This window comes from Sus scrofa, chromosome 2 (genome assembly GCF_000003025.6).
Source record: "Sus scrofa isolate TJ Tabasco breed Duroc chromosome 2, Sscrofa11.1, whole genome shotgun sequence".
NCBI lineage: Eukaryota > Metazoa > Chordata > Mammalia > Artiodactyla > Suidae > Sus > Sus scrofa.
The window spans coordinates 62,472,723-62,492,999 of record NC_010444.4 but is presented as its reverse complement, the minus strand read 5'-3'; the positions used below and the strand labels follow the sequence as shown (position 1 = coordinate 62,492,999).

Below are 20,277 nucleotides of genomic sequence, written 5' to 3'. Positions count from 1 at the left end.
TGGGTGCGGCCCTTAAAAAGCAAAAAAGAAAAAAGAAATAGCTACATTGAGGAGCAATTATAAGAGTTAGAGGTAAAGGATGAAGCATGCCTGGATCACCACGATCACTCAGTCAATGGCACCTCGTATTATCAATAAGGATGAACTTTCTAGAATCACATCTGAGTAAGTGGTGGTGGTAAGATTCAAGTCCTGTTCTACTTGGTCTCTCCATTCTCCATTTGTTATCTTTTTCCCTCTTCCCTCACAGTGTTCACCTTCACCCTGCTCTTCTCCAGACAGCATGTTGCTCCTGCTTCTGAAAATTAAGCCATAAGAATCTTTGGGAACTTCCTCCTGTCAAGGTACTATCTTCATCCTTCCATCTGGGGAGTATGTCTCAAGTCAATCGTTATTTATGGGTCTCTGCCAGAGTGATGAATATTCTCTACCAACAAGCAGAAACTGGCCCTGGTTTGGGTGGATGCACACTGCTGTGTGAGACTCAATTAGCCACAAACAATACACATGTCCCAACCTTCAGCCTTATTAAAGCCCAGGACCTGGCCTGAGTGATCCCAGATTTCACTGTTGTCAGTAAACAATGCTGCTGTGTCAAGGTTTTGGATCCTTGCCTATATATTTGCAAGTATCAAAGATCTTGTTGGAAAAGTACAAACATGTTGAATTTCCCCTTTGAGGCATTTCTGTGCCATCCCCAGAGAAGTTAGTCATTGGAATGTCTTTGAAACTGGGTCAGTGTCACCTGCCTTACGTTTCTCCTGGAGATAGCATGCTCTCATGTCAACGGTGAGCACTGAAAAGAAAGAAGCAGCCTTGACATCTCACAGCAGAGCCTTGGTATTCTCCTGTTGAACATAAACAATTCCACAAACACCAACCTCAGATAAGCCCTATGATGGGGCAAAATGAAAATAAGACCCATTCATCATCATGCCTAAGCACAGAAAAAACAGGAACATTGTCCAAGCCACAAAAGTGACCAGACATTCTTGTCTCCTGGTTAAGTATGAGTAAATGATACTTCATTACCAATTAAAGCTTTAGCTTTGCTCTAGTCTTCTCTCCTCCAGGTGAGATTAATTATATATATCATAAATATCATTCATATGTAGAATCTAAAATGTGGCACAAAAGAACCCTTCTACAAAACAGAAACAGACTCACAGGCATACAGAACAGACTTGTATTTGCCAAGGGGGATGGAGGAGGGAGTGGGATAGACAGGGAGTTTGGGGTTAGCAGATGAAAACTATTACATTTAGAATAGATAAGCAATGAGGTCCTACTGTACAGCACAAGGAACTAGATCCACTCTCTTAGGATAGAGTATGATGGAAGGCAATATCTGAAAGGGAATGCATCTATATGTATGACTGGGTCAATTTGCTGTACAGCAGAAATTGGCAAAACATCGTAAATCAACTACACTTTAATTTTTTTTAATTCAACTAAAAAAAAGGCACCCAAGCATAGGGGGAGGATTATCCTAATGTCTGAGAAAACCATGCTTCCTTAAGCCCTCCACAAAATCACTTATCACAAACCCAAATCCTGTAAGTCCTTCTTTAAGACCTTGTTACTGAAAGACTCTATGGTTCCCCACTCTGTGCATTCTCCCTCGCTGCAATGAACAATAAAGCCTATCTGTCCAACCACAGGCGTGTTTCTTGTGGTACAAGTGATCTTTAGTTGGAGGACGTTAACAGCCCTCCCAAGAGTCATTCTTTCCCAGGATTCTCCTTTCTTTGAGCCATTCCTGTGATTGAAGCTATTTGTTCAGGCCAGGTATGGCTATGACTTAGAAAGTTATGTGTGGACTTCCGGCCTCTGGCACTGCAAGATAACAGATTTCTGCTGTTTTAAATCACATTGTCTGCTTGTGCTTGCCAAGGGGGAGGGATGGAGTGGGAGTTTGGGATTAACAAATACAAACTAGTATATATAGAATGGATAAACAATCAGGTCCTACTGAATAGCACAGGGAACTATATTCAATGTCCTGCTATAAACTATAATGGAAAAAAAAACATTAAAATGTGTGTGTATCTGAATTACTTTGTGTAGAAATTAACGCATTATACTTTAATTTAAAAATAGAATAAAATTTAAAAATAGGACGCACAGGCGGCCCTGCTGCAGCTCAAGGTGCGTGTAGGCCAGAGGGAGCTGAGTTGCAGCGTGTGCGCCAAGCGCCTCACTTGGGAGATTTTCCAGAAGATCATGCAGCTCCTCTTTCGAAGGGCCCAGACATACACGGACCACGCGTGGAGGGAAGGCTGTGCCACCGTTGAGCTCCCGGAGTCCCCGAAGCCGGGTCCCACGGAACCTCCTCAGGCATAGCGGGGGCAGATGCTGAACGGGCCCGACCGCCGACTGACCAGGAGCCGAGTCCAGGCCTCCGAGGCTGAGCCAGCTGGGGCCGCGTAGGGTGCCTGCTCGTCGTGCATGCGAGCCGTGGACCGGAAGGCAGCGTGCTGCCAGTGTGAGCAAGCCTTGTGCGGGAGCTGTGTGCACACCTACCGCAGCTGCGGGCCCCCGCCTGCCCCCTGTGCACCCTCGTGGAGTGAGTGCAGGCCCAGGACGAGTGGGCGGGCAGGTGGGCCTAGTGGGACCATGTGATGGCAATAAATGCTTCACCCAGAACAAAATATATATATATATATATATATATATATATGTAGGAGTTCCATTTGAGGCTCAGGGATAATGAACCCAAGTAGTATCCATGAGGATGCAGGTTAGATCCCTGGCCTTGCTCAGTGGGTTACAGAATCCAGAGTTGCCATGAGCTGTGGTGCAGGTGACAGGCACAGCTTAGATCCTTGTTGCTGTGGCTGTGCCATAGGCCAGCAGCTGCAGCTCCAATTGGACCCCTGCTCTGGGAACTTTCATATGCCACAGGTGCAGCCCTAAAAAAAAGAAAAAAAGAAAAAAGAAATGAATAAATAAAAATAAACCACGCAGTTTGAAATATTTTATTACAGTAGCACTAGTAGACTAATACAGGGTCCAGTTATAGAAACTTGAAGGGGTCAAAGAAGTGCCTAAATATAGCCTGAAGTGAGAATGGAAGAAGAAACCACTCATCCCTTGTAAGTCTGAATAGAGGTTAGTATCAAAAATATATGAGGAACTCCTTACAACTCAATTGCAAAAACAAATAATATACTTCTTCTTTATTCTTTTTTTTTTTTTTTTTTTTTTTTTTGTCTTTTTAGGGATGCATTTGCGGCATATGGAAGTTCCCAGGCTGGGGCCGACTCAGAGCTGCAGCTGCCAGCCACAGCCACAGCAATCCCAGATCCCAGGCACCTCTGGACCTACACCACAGCTCATCACAAAGGCCAGATTCATTTCTGCTGCACCACAATGGGAACTCCATATAATCTACTTTTAAAATGAACTAGTAGTAATAGTATCAGCAATAAAAGTAGGTGGGAGGAAATTTTTGAAAGGAATGGATATATTGATGACCTTGATGCTGGCGGTAGTTTCACAGGTGTATACCTGCCCCAAAACTCATCGAGTTGTATGCATTAAATATAAACGATTTTTATGTGTCAATCATACTTTAATAAGTGATTTTTAATGGGTAACAGACTTGAATAGACATTTCTCCAAAGAAGACATACAAAGGGACAATAGGCATGTCAAAAGATGTTCAACAAAATCATTGTGCAATAATATTCTAGAATTTATTTTTCTTCCAAGAGCCCTTTAATTCCTTGATATTCAAAATAAATCCTAAGGGAGTTATTATGACTACTTCATTTTTGCTCACTTTCTCATACTTAGATATTTACAGTACTAACTCCCTGAGAACCTCATTCATCTGGATTGGAAAAATTCTCTCAAGTCACTTTCATAAACTTAATTATATCAACCATTATTATGATTTTTATTTTCAAATTTATTTTTATGCATTCTCCTGTGAGATATCCCAAATGCTATGCTTTAAGAATAGAGAGAACTATAAAGAACTGGCAGATTGAAGATGTAGATTGATTCTGATTTCAAAGGAGACAGATATTGAAATGGGACCAATTACATATGTAGATAGTTCTTTCATGAATGTTATGTCATTAATATGATTGTTTCTGCCACAATTAATTGATTAATGAATATGCAAATTAATAAATATGCAGATAAATAAGGAAATTCCTGGAAATATTTTAAAAGATGCTGAACATCACTACATCACTAATTATCAGGGATATGTAAATCAAAACCACAATGAGATATCTGCCACCTCACACCTGCTAGAATGGCTATTATTAAAAATATAAAAGAGGAGTTCCCATCATGGCGCAGGGGAAACAAATCTGACTAGGAACCATGAGGTTTCGGGTTCAATCCCTGGCCTCGCACAGTGGCTTAAGGATCTGGCATTGCTGTGAGCTATGGTGTAGGTTGAGGACGTGGCTCAGATTCGTTGCTGTGGCGTAGGCCAGCAGCGGTAGCTCCAATTTGAGTCCTAGCCTAGGAACCTCCATATGCCATAGGTGTGGTCCTAAAAAGCAAAAATAAAATAAAATAAAGATAAAGGTAAAAAGCAATTACAAAGAGGTGCAGTAATTGAAACTCTTGTTCATGTAGTGGAAACATAAAATGATGTATCTGTTATGGAAAACAGTATGGAGGCTCCTCAAAAAGTAAAAAAGAGAACTATGATATGATCGAGCAATCTCCCTTTTGAGTATATAGCCAAAAGAATTAAAATCAAGATCTTAAAGAGATATCTGCGCCCCCATGATCATTGCAGTAGTGTTTGCAATAGTCAAGATACAGAAACAATATAAATGTCCACTGATAGATTAAAAAAATATGACTTATACATACAATGAAATATTATTCACCTTTAAAAAATAAGGAAATCCAACAATGTGAAACAACATGGATGAAACCTGGAGGACGTTGTGCTAAATGAAATAAGCTATATGGTAGTTCTATTTTTAGTTTTTTAAGGAACCTCCATAGTATTCTCCGTAGTGGTTGCACCAGCCCTATATTTCAATAAAATTTTAAAAAGGAAGAAAGAATCCAGCCACAGAAGGAAAAATATGCATGATTCCACTAATGTGAGGCATCTTAAGTAAGTCAAACTCAGAGAAACAGAGTAGAATGGTGGCTGCCAGCAGCTGGGGAAGGGGAAAGTGGGGAGTTCCTGTTCAACAGATATAAAGTTTCAGCTATGTGAGATAATTTTTATAGATCTAATATACAACATTGTGCCTATAATTAACAATACTGTGTAGTGCACCTAAAAATATAAGAAGATAGAGCTCACGTTAAGCCTTCTTACCATAGGAGAGAGAGAGAGAAACATCCACCCCTGTCCTCAGCTGAGGGAGGTCCAGAAGATGCTGCATATGCCCTTCCTCATGGTCCCTGGGCTCACGTCTGAGTTCTCCAAACAGCAGCAGAGGATTCAACACTCTGTGCCTCTCTTCTCTACCTAGAGACCTTCTCCATGGGAGTCTGTCCGGCCAGTATGTGAAGCAGCCAAACAGCAGGGGACTTAAAACCCCCAGGGACCACCTTCAACAAATGAAAGATGAGAGTCTCAGTGGTAAATACTCAGGCACCCCTTCCCTCAGAGGAATAATTCTTCAGGCATCCTCTTTGTGATATTTCAGTGAGTCCCTGAAGGACTGAGCCCTGTAGCCCACAGAGGCAATCTGCCTGTTAACACACTCCCTTCCCTGCTTCACTTTCCCCACTCCTGGGACCAACCGCCAAATAAACCACCTGTACTCAAGCCTTTACTAGAGCCTGCCTTGAGCCCAAATCAAGACAATTTTACTTGGTCCCTGCCACACCCTGGACCCTCAAGAATTGACTTCTAATTCTTCTAATCAAGAAAGAAAACCAAGGGGAGTTCCCAGAATGGCTCGACAGAAATGAATCCAACTAGTAGGCATGAGGTTTCAGTTCAATCCCAGCCCTTGTTCAGCGAGTTAAGGATCCAGCATTACCATGGGTTGAGGTGTAGGTCACAGATGTGGCTCAGATACGGCGTTGCTGTGGCTGTAGTGTAGGCCGGCAGCTGTAGTTCCAATTCAACCCCTACCTGGAAACTTCCATATAAAAAAAAAGCAAAAAAAAAAATTTAGATTAAAAAAAATGTGCTTAGACAAATAAGTGAAGAGTGCCTGAAGCTCAAGACTCCAGTAGAGGTTTGGATCTTAGTCATAGAAAGAATAGTATGAACTAGAATAGTACCAGGCTTGGTGCCATATAAAGACACATAAAGATGCTCCCAATTTGGTCAGTCACTGGACTCCAATCCGACACAGACTAGGGAACTGAGCAATAGAAAGGATTGTAGGATTAACCCCACCCCACACCAAGTTCTCAGGAGGGGAAAAAAATGTTATTTTCTGATAACACGTGATAATTTTTTGATAAAATTATATCAAAACAAAAGGCAAGTGTTTCCACTGTGGCATAATAGGATCTGTGGCACTTCTGCAACTCCAGGACACAGGCTCGATCCCCAGCCTGGCACAGTGGGTTAAAGGATCCAGTGTTGCCTCAACTAAGAAGGTCGCAACTGTAGCTTGGATCTGATGCCTGGTCCAGGAACTCCATATGCCACAGGGAGGCCAAAAAACAAAAAAATTCTGAGAAAATTTGGATGGGAGACAACCAATGTCCTATCATTTCTTTGGATAAAACACTTTCTCAAGATCATGGACAGTAGCAAAAGTGGGGCTCATGCTTGCATGTTCTGACTCTCTCCCTCTCTCCCTTTCTCTCTCTCTCACTCACTATTTAGTTGGGTTTCTCCCTATCTTTGGTTTTAAACTGAAAGTAACTTTCACAAATAATAGCAATAAGATCCCAAAGATAACTCAGGAATATCTCTGTGAACACAATGTAAGCCAAGCTCCTTTGTACTTGTTTTGAAGCTGACCTCCCCACAGTGTGTCCTAAGATGTTTATTATGAGAAAGGAATGGGAACAACCAAAACACCCATCCAGAGTGTCATGAAAAATAAATGTGACACATGGATACAATGCAATAATATGTACACATTTAAATGAATACATGAATTCTACATATACAGCTGTTAATAGACCTTGAAAATATGATGTCATGGAAAAAAGAAGATGGAAAGAGATATATGCATAATATCATTTACATATTTTTTTAAAAAACCAAGTTAAACAAAACTAATTCTCATGGACACACATACAAACAGGTATACAGCAATTTAGATGGTCAATTCAATGAACACACAATATGAATATGTATAATTAGGAGTGGAGGGAAATAAAATAGAGACTAAAAAATAAAGGGTTACCTCTGTACTGATGGAGAAGGTGAACTGTGAAGGGTAAAACTGATCAACTCAATCCCATTATTTGTGTCTAAATTTGCTGAAAGAAAGAGAAAATGATGTATGTCACACTCCCTAAGGCTACCCCCTAAATATTTCTTCTTTTTCAAACTTATCCCAGGAGTTGTCCATAAACTCCGGGCACTGAGAACACAAAAAGACTGCCTCAGTGCCAACTGGCAGGAGCCTCAGAGTCCAATGGTGAGATCTCAGAACAGAGCAAAACTTCAAAGGAACATCAGTAAGAGCTTCACTGTTACCCCTACTGAGATCATCAAGGAAAGAAGCCATGCCAGGAATGAGTAAACCTGTCTCTAATGGCAAATAAGGAGAGAAAAATGGAGACCTTCAACCCATCTCTGTTCCTATAACATTGGTTAACAGAGAGAACACAGAACAGGCTGTCAAAAGAGGTCATTTGCAAGCTCCCACCACCAAAAATGACCAAGCAGAGGTTAGTGACTGACCAAGGAAGATAGAAGATTTTGTACTGAAGCAGTTTTGCCTCAGAGCTGGGCCATTCTGAGAGGGATGCACTGAGAGTGTACTGGATACCCATTCAGACAAAGAATCAAGACTTGGGATGTTAGAGGGTGCACAATAACAATCTTGAGAGAAAGGCAGCAATAATTATCAATGCCTTTTCGCAGACAAACTTGGACTCAAGGAGTGACATCACTTGCTTATAACCCCACAGAAATAAAGAACAGTGGTGATATTCTAACTGTGGTGTGCTTCCAAAGCTAGAGCACACCCTGTTCATCCCACTACTGTCAATGAGAAAGCCTAGAGATGTCTTAACAGCAACAAATCTTTACAGGTCTGTGTCTGTGGTGTCAAAATGGCCCAGCATTGGAGTTCCCGTCGTGGCGCAGTGGTTAACGAATCCGACTAGGAACCATGAGGTTGCGGGTTCGGTCCCTGCCCTTGCTCAGTGGGTTAACGATCCTGCGTTGCTGTGGCTCTGGTGTAGGCCGGTGGCTACAGCTCCGATTCGACCCCTAGCCTGGGAACCTCCATATGCCGTGGGAGCGGCCCAAGAAATAGCAACAACAACAACAACAACAACAACAACAAAAAAAAAAAAAAATGGCCCAGCATCCCTCCACCTTCCCCCAAGGAGGGCTTCAGCCTCTAGAAGCTCAAAGGTACAAAATCAGAGGCACACACATTGGCCAGCTCTGCACAGTGAGGTGTGCCTACCACCAGCAGGAGAGTCAGAGAACAACACTGATTAATGTTCCTTTTTCCAATCATGACACTCCTATGCATGGGCACCATGTTGATCTGTAGCAACAGCTCAAGAAGTGGCACAGCCTAAAAGTTTCTAAATTGGCCTCAAGTGAACTAATTCCTCTTTGACTCTTTAACTGGCCACAGTCAGTCAAACTGGTCAAATAGCCTTTCTCTTCCCCATTGTCCCTAGACTGCACTCCTTCTTAGCTAGATCTGATTAAAGGCTATTACTTTGAACATGCAACACTGTCTCTTTAGCTCTGAGGGAACACCGTGAGTGCTGGAAACACATGCAGGCCTGCCACGATCTAGAAGCCACCATTCAAAAGAGCTACCCTAAAATAACCATAGGCACTTTTACCAGCGTTGGCCGTATACAGTTTCTTCCCAATGCACTTTACATACAGTGTGTCGGTTAAGCCTCACAACCTGCCTGTGAGGTGAGTAATACCATCCTCATATATCAGATGCAGAAAGGAAGGCTCCATTGTATTTAGCCACTTCCCAAGGATCTGTCTGAGTCTAGCCAGACAAGCCACTACAAGCCACTACATTCTTCTGCCTTCTAATGTTTGCAGAGACGAGAGGCATATACAGAAGAAGATGCATAGTACCATGGAAATAGGAATGATTTTGAGGGTCAACAGTCTGGGTTCAGGTTCAGACTCTACCATCTTCCAGCTGAGTGACTCTGAGCTAATCTCTCTCTTAGAATATTTATTGAGCATCTATGATAGGTTCTAGGTGTCTGTAGTATTTTATTTGTGATGCTCACTTGAATACTGGATATCAACTTTAGGGAGGGAAATAGATGGATGATAGACAGGTAGATAGATAGATAGATTTAAACATACACTTACTGAATGACTGAGCACTCACACTCCTAGAGCAATGAAAAATGTATGTCCATTCAAAAACCTGCACCCAAGTATTTATAGCAGCTTTAATTGTAATAGGCAAAACTGGAAACAACCGTCAATGAGCGAAAATTTTCTGATGCCATGGATAAACAGGTTATGCTTCACCCATATCATGGATCCTACTCAGCCATAATAAGGAACAAACTAACAATACAAACAGTTATCAAGAATGTCATGTTGAGTGTAGAAAGCAAGCTTAAAGGTTACATACTGTACTTTTCCATTAATATAACATCCTGGAAGTGACAAAGCTATATTACTGGAGAAGACTTTGAGAAGGATCTTAGTATATAGAAGTGGAATGAGGCACTCCAGTCATGGCTCAGCGCTAACGAAGCCGACTAGGGTCCATGAGGATGCAGGTTCAATCCCTGGCCTTGCTAAGTGGGTTAAGGATCCAACATTGCCGTGAGCTGCAGTGTAGGTTACAGCTCCGATTCACCCCCTACCCTGGGAACCCCCATATGCCATGGGTATGGCCCTAAAAAGACAAAAATTAAAATTAAAAAATAAAGAAGTGGAATGAGGAGCTCCCTTCATGGGTCAGCAGTTAACAAATCTGACTAGTTACCATGAGGACACAGGTTCGATCCCTGGCCTTGTTCAGTGGGTTAAGGATCTGGCATTGCCACAAGCTGTGGTGTAGGCTGCAGACGAGGCTCAGATCCCTCGTTGCTGTGGCTGTGGTGTAGGCTAGCAGCTAGAGCTCCAATTGGACCCCTAGCCTGGGAACCTCCATATGCCACATGTGTGGCCCTAAAAAGACCAAAAAATAAAATAAAAATAAACATAAAAATAAAAAGAAGAGGAATGAGTCAATTTCTATATCCCGATATTAGGGTGTGATTCGGGGTTGCATGAATCTGTATAGAGTATACAGTATATCCAAAAAAATATGAGCACATGTAAAAACCAGTGGAACCCAAATAAGATCTTTCATTTATTTTATAATATTTTAACCAATGTTAATTTTCTGGTTTTGATAATGTGCTACAATTATATGATGTATTATCAACAGGAAAAGCTGGCTAAAAAGCATATAGGGCCTTTCTATACTATTTTTAAACTTCTCGTGAGTCTCAAACTATTTCAAAATAAAAAGTATGTGTAAGGGAGAGAGTTTATTGAGCTGGAATCTAAGCAGTTCAGAGACAAAACTGGTGTCATTCATATTGGTCCCGCATCATCTTTTTTTGTTTTGTTTTGTTTTGTTTTTTGGGGGGGAGGTTTCTTTTGGTTTTTTGTTGTTGTTGCATATGGAAGTTCCTGAGCCAGGGATCGAATCCCTAACAGCTGTGGCAATGTCAGATCCTTAACTCACTGTGTTGGACCAGGGATCAAATCAGTGCCTCCATAGTAACCTAAGCCACTGCAATCATCCTTAACCCACCACTGCACCACAGCAGGAACTCCCAGAGTCTGCTCTTGATCCCAGCAACTTCAGACTACAATATCTTAGCCTACTAACCCTGCTCCAGCAACAAAGTCCGGAGAAAAATATGATTGGCCAAGCCACAGTCATGCAACACAAGGACTGAATGATAAAGCATTCTGATTGGCCAGACTTGCCACATCTACACCACCACCCCACCTGGCTGAGATGATAGGATTAGCCCCACTTGGATCAAGTATCTCTCTTTAGGGGAGTACCCATGGTGGCTCAGTGGTTAAGGAACCAGACTATCATCCATGAGGACACGGGTTCGATCCCTGGCCTCTATCAGTGGGTTAAGGATCTGGCATTGCCATGAGCTGTGCTGTAGGTCATAGAGGCAGCTCAGATCAGTGTTTCTGTGGCTGTGGTGTAGGCCGGCAGCTGTAGTTTTGATTCGACCCCTAGCCTGGGAATCTCCATATGCCACGGTTGCAGCCCTGAAAAGACAAAAGACAAAACATATCTCTCTTTAGGGAACAGTGCTACTCTTATCAGAATTCAAGGGACAGAGCTGCAAAACAGATATACCACCTCATTCTCTAGAGTTGAGTAGAGATTTGAATCTTTATCTTACAGAGAAGGAAGGGGAGAAGTGCCTTGCTCTGGATCACATGGTAAGTAGTGAGTCCTGCATGCATTCCATAGCTTTTTCCACTGCATCACGCCAACTCCATTAAAACTTTCATCACTTTGCAACACAGTTATCCAAGCATCTGTCTCCTTAATGTGCTCCTATCTCCTTACTGCTTACTACTTACTTTGAAAGCTAGACACTAATTAGGCTTCAAGAGCTTTTTAATACAAGTCAAAACTGAGAAAACAGAAACTTTACACATAATAACTGAAGGGGTTACTTTAAGGTGCAGCTTCTCTCAACAGTGCAAAGGTTTAATGGTTTTGTTAATGTTTAATCCTGAGACCAGGCACATGTAGACAGCTTCCCTGGCCCAACTTCATTGACCTTTGTACAAATATTTATCTTTCATCAACTAGAAAGAGAAAGAACTGAGAAACAATATGACTGAAACTACAGAAATAATGAAGACAAAAACAAGGAAACCCTGGGAAGAAGTTTTAAGAGATAAGAGATTTACAACTTATATCATAGACAAATGGTTAATTCCTCTCATATATAAAAACCTCCTGGAGGAGTTCCCACTGTGGCTCAGCGGGTTAAGGACACTATGTAGTCTCCTTGAGAATTCAGGTTCAATCCCCGGCCGCACTCAGTGGGTTGAGGGTCTGGCATTGCCACCAGCTGCGGGTCGCAGATGGTGTTCGGATCTGGTGTTGCCATGGCTGTGGCCTAGGTTTCAGCTGCAGCTCCTGTTCCACCCTTAGCCTGGGAACTTCCATATGCCACAGGTGCAGCAATAAATAAATAAATATCTCCTGGAAATTGGTAAGAAAAGCCCAACAAATGAAAAGAGAAATAGGCAAAGGATCTGAAAAGACAGCTCACAGAAAAGAAAATATAGATTACATTTAAATATTAAAAAGATTTTCCGTCCCACCCACAGAGAAATGCACATTGAAATTCATACCGAGGAATGTATCGATATTGGTTGATTAATTGAAACAAATGCACCTCACCAGTGCAAAAGATTACAGATAAGGGAAATATATGCAGGAGTGGAAAGAGGAGGAGGATATATGGAACTCGTTGTACTGCCTGTTCAACTACTCTGTAAATCTAAAACTGTAATAAAATAATAAAGTCTGTTAATTATTTTTTAGATAATACTGAGGTACTGTGTATTTTTTCACATGTCAGAGTGACAAGAATAAAATACAAAAGATGACAGCACAAATTGTTGGTGAGGCTGTAAAAGATAGGCACTCACACATCTCTAAAGGAGCTCTAAATTAGTACAATTCCTATGGAGAAAACTTGGGAATGTCAATCAAAAGGCAATCTTTTTCCCCATCAACTCCATTTCTGGAGTCCATGTGCAGATATATTATGTTAAATAATATGTGTACAAAGTATTCATTACAACAAAAACTTGAAACACCCATTAATAACAAATTCATTACACAAATTATGGTACTGTCAACAGAAAATGGGTTAAGTAGATTATGGCACCATCTGTTCAATGGAAAATAAGGAGCTTTAAAAATATTTCCTGCCATGGTGCTGTGGGTTAAGAATACAACCGCAGCAGCCCAGGTCACTGTGGAGGTGCAGGGTATATCCCCAGCCAGACACAGTGGGTTAAGGATCTGGCCTTGTCACAGCTGTGGTGTAGGTGACAGCAGGTCGCAGCTGTGGCTCAGATTCAGTCTCTGGCAAGAGAACTTCCATACATTGGGGGTCCAGCTATAAAAATTTTTTTAATTTTAAAAAAATTAAAAATATATATATTGATATGAAAATGTTACCAAGACAATTTAAGATAATCTGAGAACTATAAAATATAGAAGAGTATTATAATGTGCTGCTTTATGTACAAAGGAGGGAGGGGAAGAATGTGTGTCTGTGTGTGTGCACACTGGAACTTTACACAAGAAATCATTAACAAACTTCATTCACTGAAGAGGCTTGTTAAGAACTGGAGGAATGGGGACCTAGCTTGGAGGACAGCATTTCATTATTTCATTGCATGAAACTTTCTTAAAAAGTTAGTATTTACATGCTTAAAAAGTTAACATTTTTAAGACCTCAAAAAGCCACTTGGGGAGAAGATAAAAAGAGGAGGATTCCAGGAGATAGAGATGTTTCTTGGGGAACCAGAAAGGGGAGTCATGGCATGGACACTCAACCACAAAGAATAAAGTCCACTAACAATTTCCATTCAAGGGTAGAAGAGAAGGGACTACACCAGGTTAACAAATCCCTTCATGCGGCAGACAAGAAATATTGAGGGGGGAGGGCCAGGGGGGCGCATCTGCAGCATATGGAGGTTCCCAAGCTAGGAGTCCAATCGGAGCTGCAGTTTCCAGCCTACACTACAGCCACAGCAACATCGGATCTGAGCCACGTCTGCAACCTACACCACAGCTCATGGCAATGCCAGATCCTTAGCCCACTGAGTGAGTGCCAGCGATCAAACCTGCAACTTCATGGTTCCTAGTCAGATTCTTTTCCACTGCACCACAATGGGAACTCCAAAAAATCCTTTTTTCTTTTTTTTTAAGTTTTATTGAAGTATAACTGATTTGCAAGGTTGTGATTTTTCTGCTGTACAACAAAGTGATTCAGTTATACATGTATATGCATCCGTTCTCCTTCAGATTCTTTTTCCACATAGAGTATCACAAAATATTGAGTAGAGCTCTCTGTGCTATGCAGTTTGTTTTTGTTTTGTTTTTTTTTTTCTTTTTTAGGGCCTCACCTGCCACACATGGAAATTCCTGGACCAGGGATCCGATTGAAGCTGCAGCTGCCGGCTTACACTACAGCCACAGCAACGCCAGATCTAAGCTGTGTCTTCGACCTACACCATAGCTCATGGCAATGCCAGATCCTTAACCCACTGAGTAAGACCAGGGATCAAACATGCATCCTCATGGTTACTAGTCAGGTTCATTTCCGATGAACCACAACAGGAACTCCCAGAAGTCATTTTTAATAAGGACACCGTGGTTTGAAACCCCTGCGCCAAGCACAGCACCTGACCTATGGTCAAGAAGTATTTGATAAATGTATTTATTCAATACTTACTGATCAATTCTTTATTCCTTTCCATGAGGTTTCACTGATGAACCCATCATTATAAATTCCCTTCCCCTGTGAAGTTTCCATCATGGTGGAATGAGAGAAAGAACATCGATTCAGGCATCTGAGCACCCCATGGAGGGGTTTGGACCTCCAGATAAGCCTGCCTTGGAACTGCCATGAGACTCAACCTGGGCTGGGAGGAGACGTGGGGGGTGGGGGAGATGTCCTAATGAGAATAAATCCCTAGTGACATCTCTATGTCCTCACTCACTTCATTCCAAAGCCCACATGCCCTAGAGAACAGGCCACAAGTGGCAAGAATAAAAACAAAACAATTAGCATCTTCCTTCTTAACAAAGAGACATTGGATTAGAATGCCCAAGAGCCCCCAAACTGTAAATATCCTGCTGTATCCCTGGCCATCTGTTCACATACCCCAAGCTGGGGTAGAAACACAGGAGTCCCCACCACCACCCATCAGAGACATCAGACTTGCCCCAGCCCTCACAGCTGAGTGGCCTCCTCATGCCCTTCCTCGTGGCTTAGCACTGACCCCAGAACCAGTGGAAAAGGAGTATGCCAAGACCATATCCTTGGTAATACCATCCTGGTAAGTCAGTGGAAAATGGAGAAGGGGAGTGAGCTTGATGAGATTGGGAAAGAGGGACTTCTTTCTTTCCCTCCCAGAGAGAGAAGTGACCAAGACCAGTTCTGTACCTCAGTGAACAACAGGTACAGAGGGAAAACTCTCTGGAGAAAAATATTTAGGATCTGTGGTTGGGAGACAATGAAAAACAGCTGTTTCCAATGCAACGGTTCTGCAGATGTGGTCCTGGGCCAGAGGCGGCAGCAGCCCCTCGGAACTTCCTAGAGGTGCTGGTTCTCAAGCCCTACCCCAGACACTCCAAGGCATGGGAACTGCTATCTGTGTTTTAACCAGCCCCCTAGGTGACACGTACAATAGTGCAACTTAGAGCTTCATGTCAATAACCAAAGACAATGATAAATGCTTTGGCAGGAAGGGACTGTGGACAAAACTCCACCTCTGTCCACCAGTGCCTAATAGAGTGGAGACAGTTTTGGGGGAAGGAGAAAAAGATAGCTTTATTGTTTTGCCAAGCAAAGGAGGATACAGCAGGCTAATGCCTTAAAGACTGTGCCCTCCCACCCCACCCCCCCTTCCTCCGGTGGGAGAGATTAGGAGATGGTTTTTTAATCTTGGGAGTGGAAAATAGGGCCACAAATAAGGGTCAGAGTAGAGGCAAGCTTTCAAATTTTCTCCTGGTGGTGTTTGTGACTCCAGGACTGATTCTGGTGGCCCTGAATGAAGAACGCTCCATCAAGTAGTTAACATTTTCCATTCATTGGGGATTTTAGTTCTGCAGAATGGCTCAAAGATGTTGTTATGTATGTTCCTTAAAGAGAAGCAGAACCCTGCCCCCCAGGCTGCACTAGTCTCTTGACCAGTGCTCCTCCCTGGTCATTGCATCCCCTCCCTTCCCTAATTAGTGCCCTTTGGAACTCAGGAAAGGTCATGGAGCCTGAAGCTTATTCCCTGAAAACAAGAAATGGAGGACACAGAAAGATTTGTGTGCCCAGGAGCCCCACAGTGTCCTACCTCAGTTACAGGACTCACAGTAGTATACACAACCCAGAGAAATCTGAGCTTCACCTTACAAAAAAGCCTCAAACCCAACTCTAAAAATCCTTGAAAAGTAATAAAAGTCTCTGCTCTGGAGATCTCTTATGATTCCCATGCAGGAGCTTATGCTGCTAACCTTCCTAAAAGCCCCCTTTCATCACCTCTTCACCTCCACTGGTCCTGCTCCTTATAGTGAAACTGACAACACTTATGACTTGAACCCAGCCTAAACCCAGATTGGGACTTAAACCCATGCTTTTGCTTTGTTTTATTTTTTGTTTGTCTGTTTGCTTTTCAGGGCCACACCAGTGGCATATGGAGGTACCCAAGCTAGGGGTCAAATCAGAGCTACAGCTGCCAGCTACAACACAAGCACAGCCACTCAGGTTCTGAGCCACGTCTGTGACCTACTCCACAGCTCACGGCAATGCCAGATCCTTAACCCACTGAGCAAGGCCAGGCATCAAACCTGAGTCCTCATGGATACTAGTCAGATTTGTTTCATTTCCGCTGCGCCACAAGTTCAGCAAAACAATGACCTTTAGGACCAAAGGCAGGAGTTTAAGTGAAAGATGATATTGCAAAGTACCTGAGATGATACAATGAGTTGAGGCCATTGTTTGGGCCTCATTTTATCTTTCATTTAACGACCTGAGGCAGATCACGAAGCAAGCCTGCTTTGCTCTGATGGCGATTTTTAATTTACAGTGGATTCCCAAACTTCCCTAGGAATCTCTCTCGCTATAGTCCCCTACTGAAACTTCTACAACTACCTGTATAACTACCCTACTCCATCCCTATCAATAGCAGGTTTTGCATTGCTTCCTTATTCTTTTTTGTTTTTGTTTGTTTGTTTGTTTTTGCTTTTTAAGGGCCACACTTATAGCATATGGAGGTTCCCAGGCTAGGGGATGAATCAGAGCAGCAGCTGCCAGCCTACACCACAGGCACAGCAACGCAGGATCCTAGCTGTGTCTGCAAACTACACCACAGGCCACAGCAATGCCAGATCCTTAACCCACTGAGCAAGGCCAGGGATTGAACCTGAAACCTCATGGTTACTGCATCACAACAGGAAATCCATCGCTTTCATATTCTTGAAACACCCTGGGGTCACCCATCACCTTTCTTTTAAAGACCAAACTATGGTCTTCCATTCACTTCGGCAAACCTTAAATCTTTCCAGAAATCAATGTTCCTTGGAAAGCAGGGAGATAAGAATCTAAAACACCGGTAACTGAAGAAGTTTTACCTGGCTCACATGGATAGCACCACCACTCATAAAGGGGTGTGAGTGGCCGTATTCAGAGGCAATGGTGTGTGAGAGAGTGAAAATAAATCTCAGTTCAAAGGAGAGGCCAAGCACTTGCAGGATGAGGGCCCTTAGCATCTCTCTCAACTCCCCTCCTTCTTGTCACTAGTTGTAGCCAACACCCCCTCCCTCTCAGCATCATTGTGAAAGCTGCACATAAAGAAACCATAACTCCTTAGAAGGCTCAACAGGGTACAGGTATTGTCATTAAACTCCACTAATATATTCTTGTCAGCAACTGGCTTTAAGACATGTGGACCTAACCAGGTAAGAAATCAGTTAAGCAAAGGAAAAGCCTCTTTGCTAGAAAGAGACAATATTAAGGTTTTACAAGGACCTTATGAATCATGCCATATTGATTTTTTTTCAATATCATCTATGTATCAGAAGAGAACTGTTCAGTGCCTAGCACCTAACATGTGTTGTGTAAATGTTCATTAAGTGAAAGGAAGGATAAATACCCCCACGGAGACTTAGAAAGGCAATGCAACCAGGCTTTGGTGGTTCCATATGAACGCAATAAAGGTCTGCTTTCTCTGGGCTTTTCATGTGAAGCTGCTTAGTAAACAATAGGAATTTTCTAAATAGATGGGGAAATAAAACTAGGAACACACCCATTAACAATTTAAAATGAGTGAATGAGAATATCATGACATACCTATGTGTCTACATTTCTTTTTTTTTTGTCTTTTTTCTTTTTTTTATTTCCCCAATACATTATTTTTTTTTCTACTGTACAGCATAGTGACCCAGTTACACATACAAGTATATGTTCTTTTTTCTCATATTATCATGCTCCGTCATAAGTGACTAGACATAGTTCCCAGTGCTACACAGCAGGATCTCCTTGCTAATCCATTCCAAAGGCAATAGTCTGCATGTATTAACCCCAAACTCCCAGTCCATCCCACTCCCTCCCCTTCCCCTTGGTAACCACAGGTCTATCCTCCAAGTCCATGATTTTCTTTTCTTGGAAAGGTTCATTTGTGCCATATATTAGATTCTAGATATAAGTTGATTGTGCTTGCATTTCTTAAATCTTGCTCTTTCATATTCATTCCTTTAGTTAATATTTTCAGTTATTGTCACAATGTTATTATACAAATTCACTTTTCTTATCATTGTCGACTTTAAAATACTGTACAACCTGAAAGTTGAGAGTTAAGTTTTATTTGGGGTGAAATGAGGGCTTAAGCCCAGGAGACAGAAACTCAGGCAGCCCTGAGAAACTGCTCTGAGGAGGAGAGGAGGGAAGCTAGGATATATGAGTTTTGCAACAAAGGGAAACTAGTAGGAACAAAAGATTTCCAGATAACCAGATTTACAGACAAAGATTTGCAGAAAACCAGTTTCTATGGGAAGGTGCAAATGTCTGGGCTTACTGGAATCACTCCTTTGATAGGCACCTTGGCTGTGGGCCAGTCTTTGTTCCTTTCCTCAGTTCCCTCAGGGCTCACTGGCTCACCCTTTGGAGTGGCTCTTCTCAGAGATGACCATCTTTTGTTTTGTCCATGCAGCCATGCACACATTTTACAGAAGTTTGCTGCTGGTCTCCTGAAGTTTCCTACTAGTTACAGACTTCAGTCATCATTGAAGGGTTTTTTGCTTTTGGTTTTTGCTTTTGTTTTTATCTTTTTGCCTTTTCTAGGGCCACTCCCACCATTGAGCTACTGAGCGAGGCCAGGGATTGAACCTGCAACCTCAGGGTTCATAGTCGGATTCGTTAACCACTGTACCGCCATGGGAACTCCCATTGTAGGGTTTTAGTGTTTTACTAGATACGAGGAGATGCAGTAACTGGGCTCATAAAGTCTTCTAAAAATATCTAACCATCTGATGGACTGTTCTTCCAGTATTTTCCGAGCAGTCAGAGTGCCTCACTCCTGATCTCCACCCTGAGCTCCGCGCAGGGGGTGCTGTGGGTCGGCAGTTGCAGTAGCTCATGTTTTACTCCATGTAGAGGCTGATGGCAAGGGCCAAATGTCAGTTCACATCATAATAACTCCAGGACTATGCATATAGCACATCCTGCTTTCCATCAAGTAGGCATTTGATCACACCCTTGTCGTTTATGTGAAAACAGTTTATTTTTGAATAGTTCGGGCTGTGTCTGGAGTTTTTTGGTTTTGTTTTTTTAACCTTTTTTTAACTGTATTTTATTGAAGTATAGTTGATTTACAATGTTGTATTAATTTCTGCTGTACAGCAAGTTGACTCATTATATATATATATACACATTCTTTTTCATATGATTTATCACGAGGTATTGAATATAGTTCCCTGTGCTTTACAGTAGGACCATGTTGTTTATCCATTCTACATATAAGTTTGCATCTGCTAATCCCAAGACGGGAATCTTTATTTTGAATAAGCTTTTGGAACAGCTGTTTGACATGATGTAATAGTGTACGTTTTACTGAGGATGCAAAACTCTTTCAATTGGCAATAATAATGTGTCTAAAACTTTAAAAAATACAAAATTTCTTGTCCTGGGAAGCTACTGCTGAGAGCAAATACAAAATGCCATTAGCTTTAAAGCCCCAGATATTCTTTTTTTCACTGTGAAAACTCTCTTTAAAACCTTAACCAACTTTCTGGGTTCATTCATGGTCTCTGTTTCCCCTGAAAATATACTGACTGCTGTCCCAATATGCTGAATGCTTGGGGCCAGAAGGCTACTCACAAGCTTGCTGAAAGATTACTGATCAATTGAGTTGAGGCATTT

At 42.1% G+C, this 20,277-nt stretch overlaps 1 protein-coding gene across 1 annotated transcript; it reads left to right on the top strand.

The window, feature by feature from the left end:
* Positions 781-2,744, top strand: LOC100523359 (apoptosis regulatory protein Siva). Its single transcript, XM_013991098.2, is given in 2 exon segments — positions 781-789; positions 2,119-2,744. Coding segments are annotated over 2 exon segments (513 nt in total). The 3' UTR covers positions 2,623-2,744.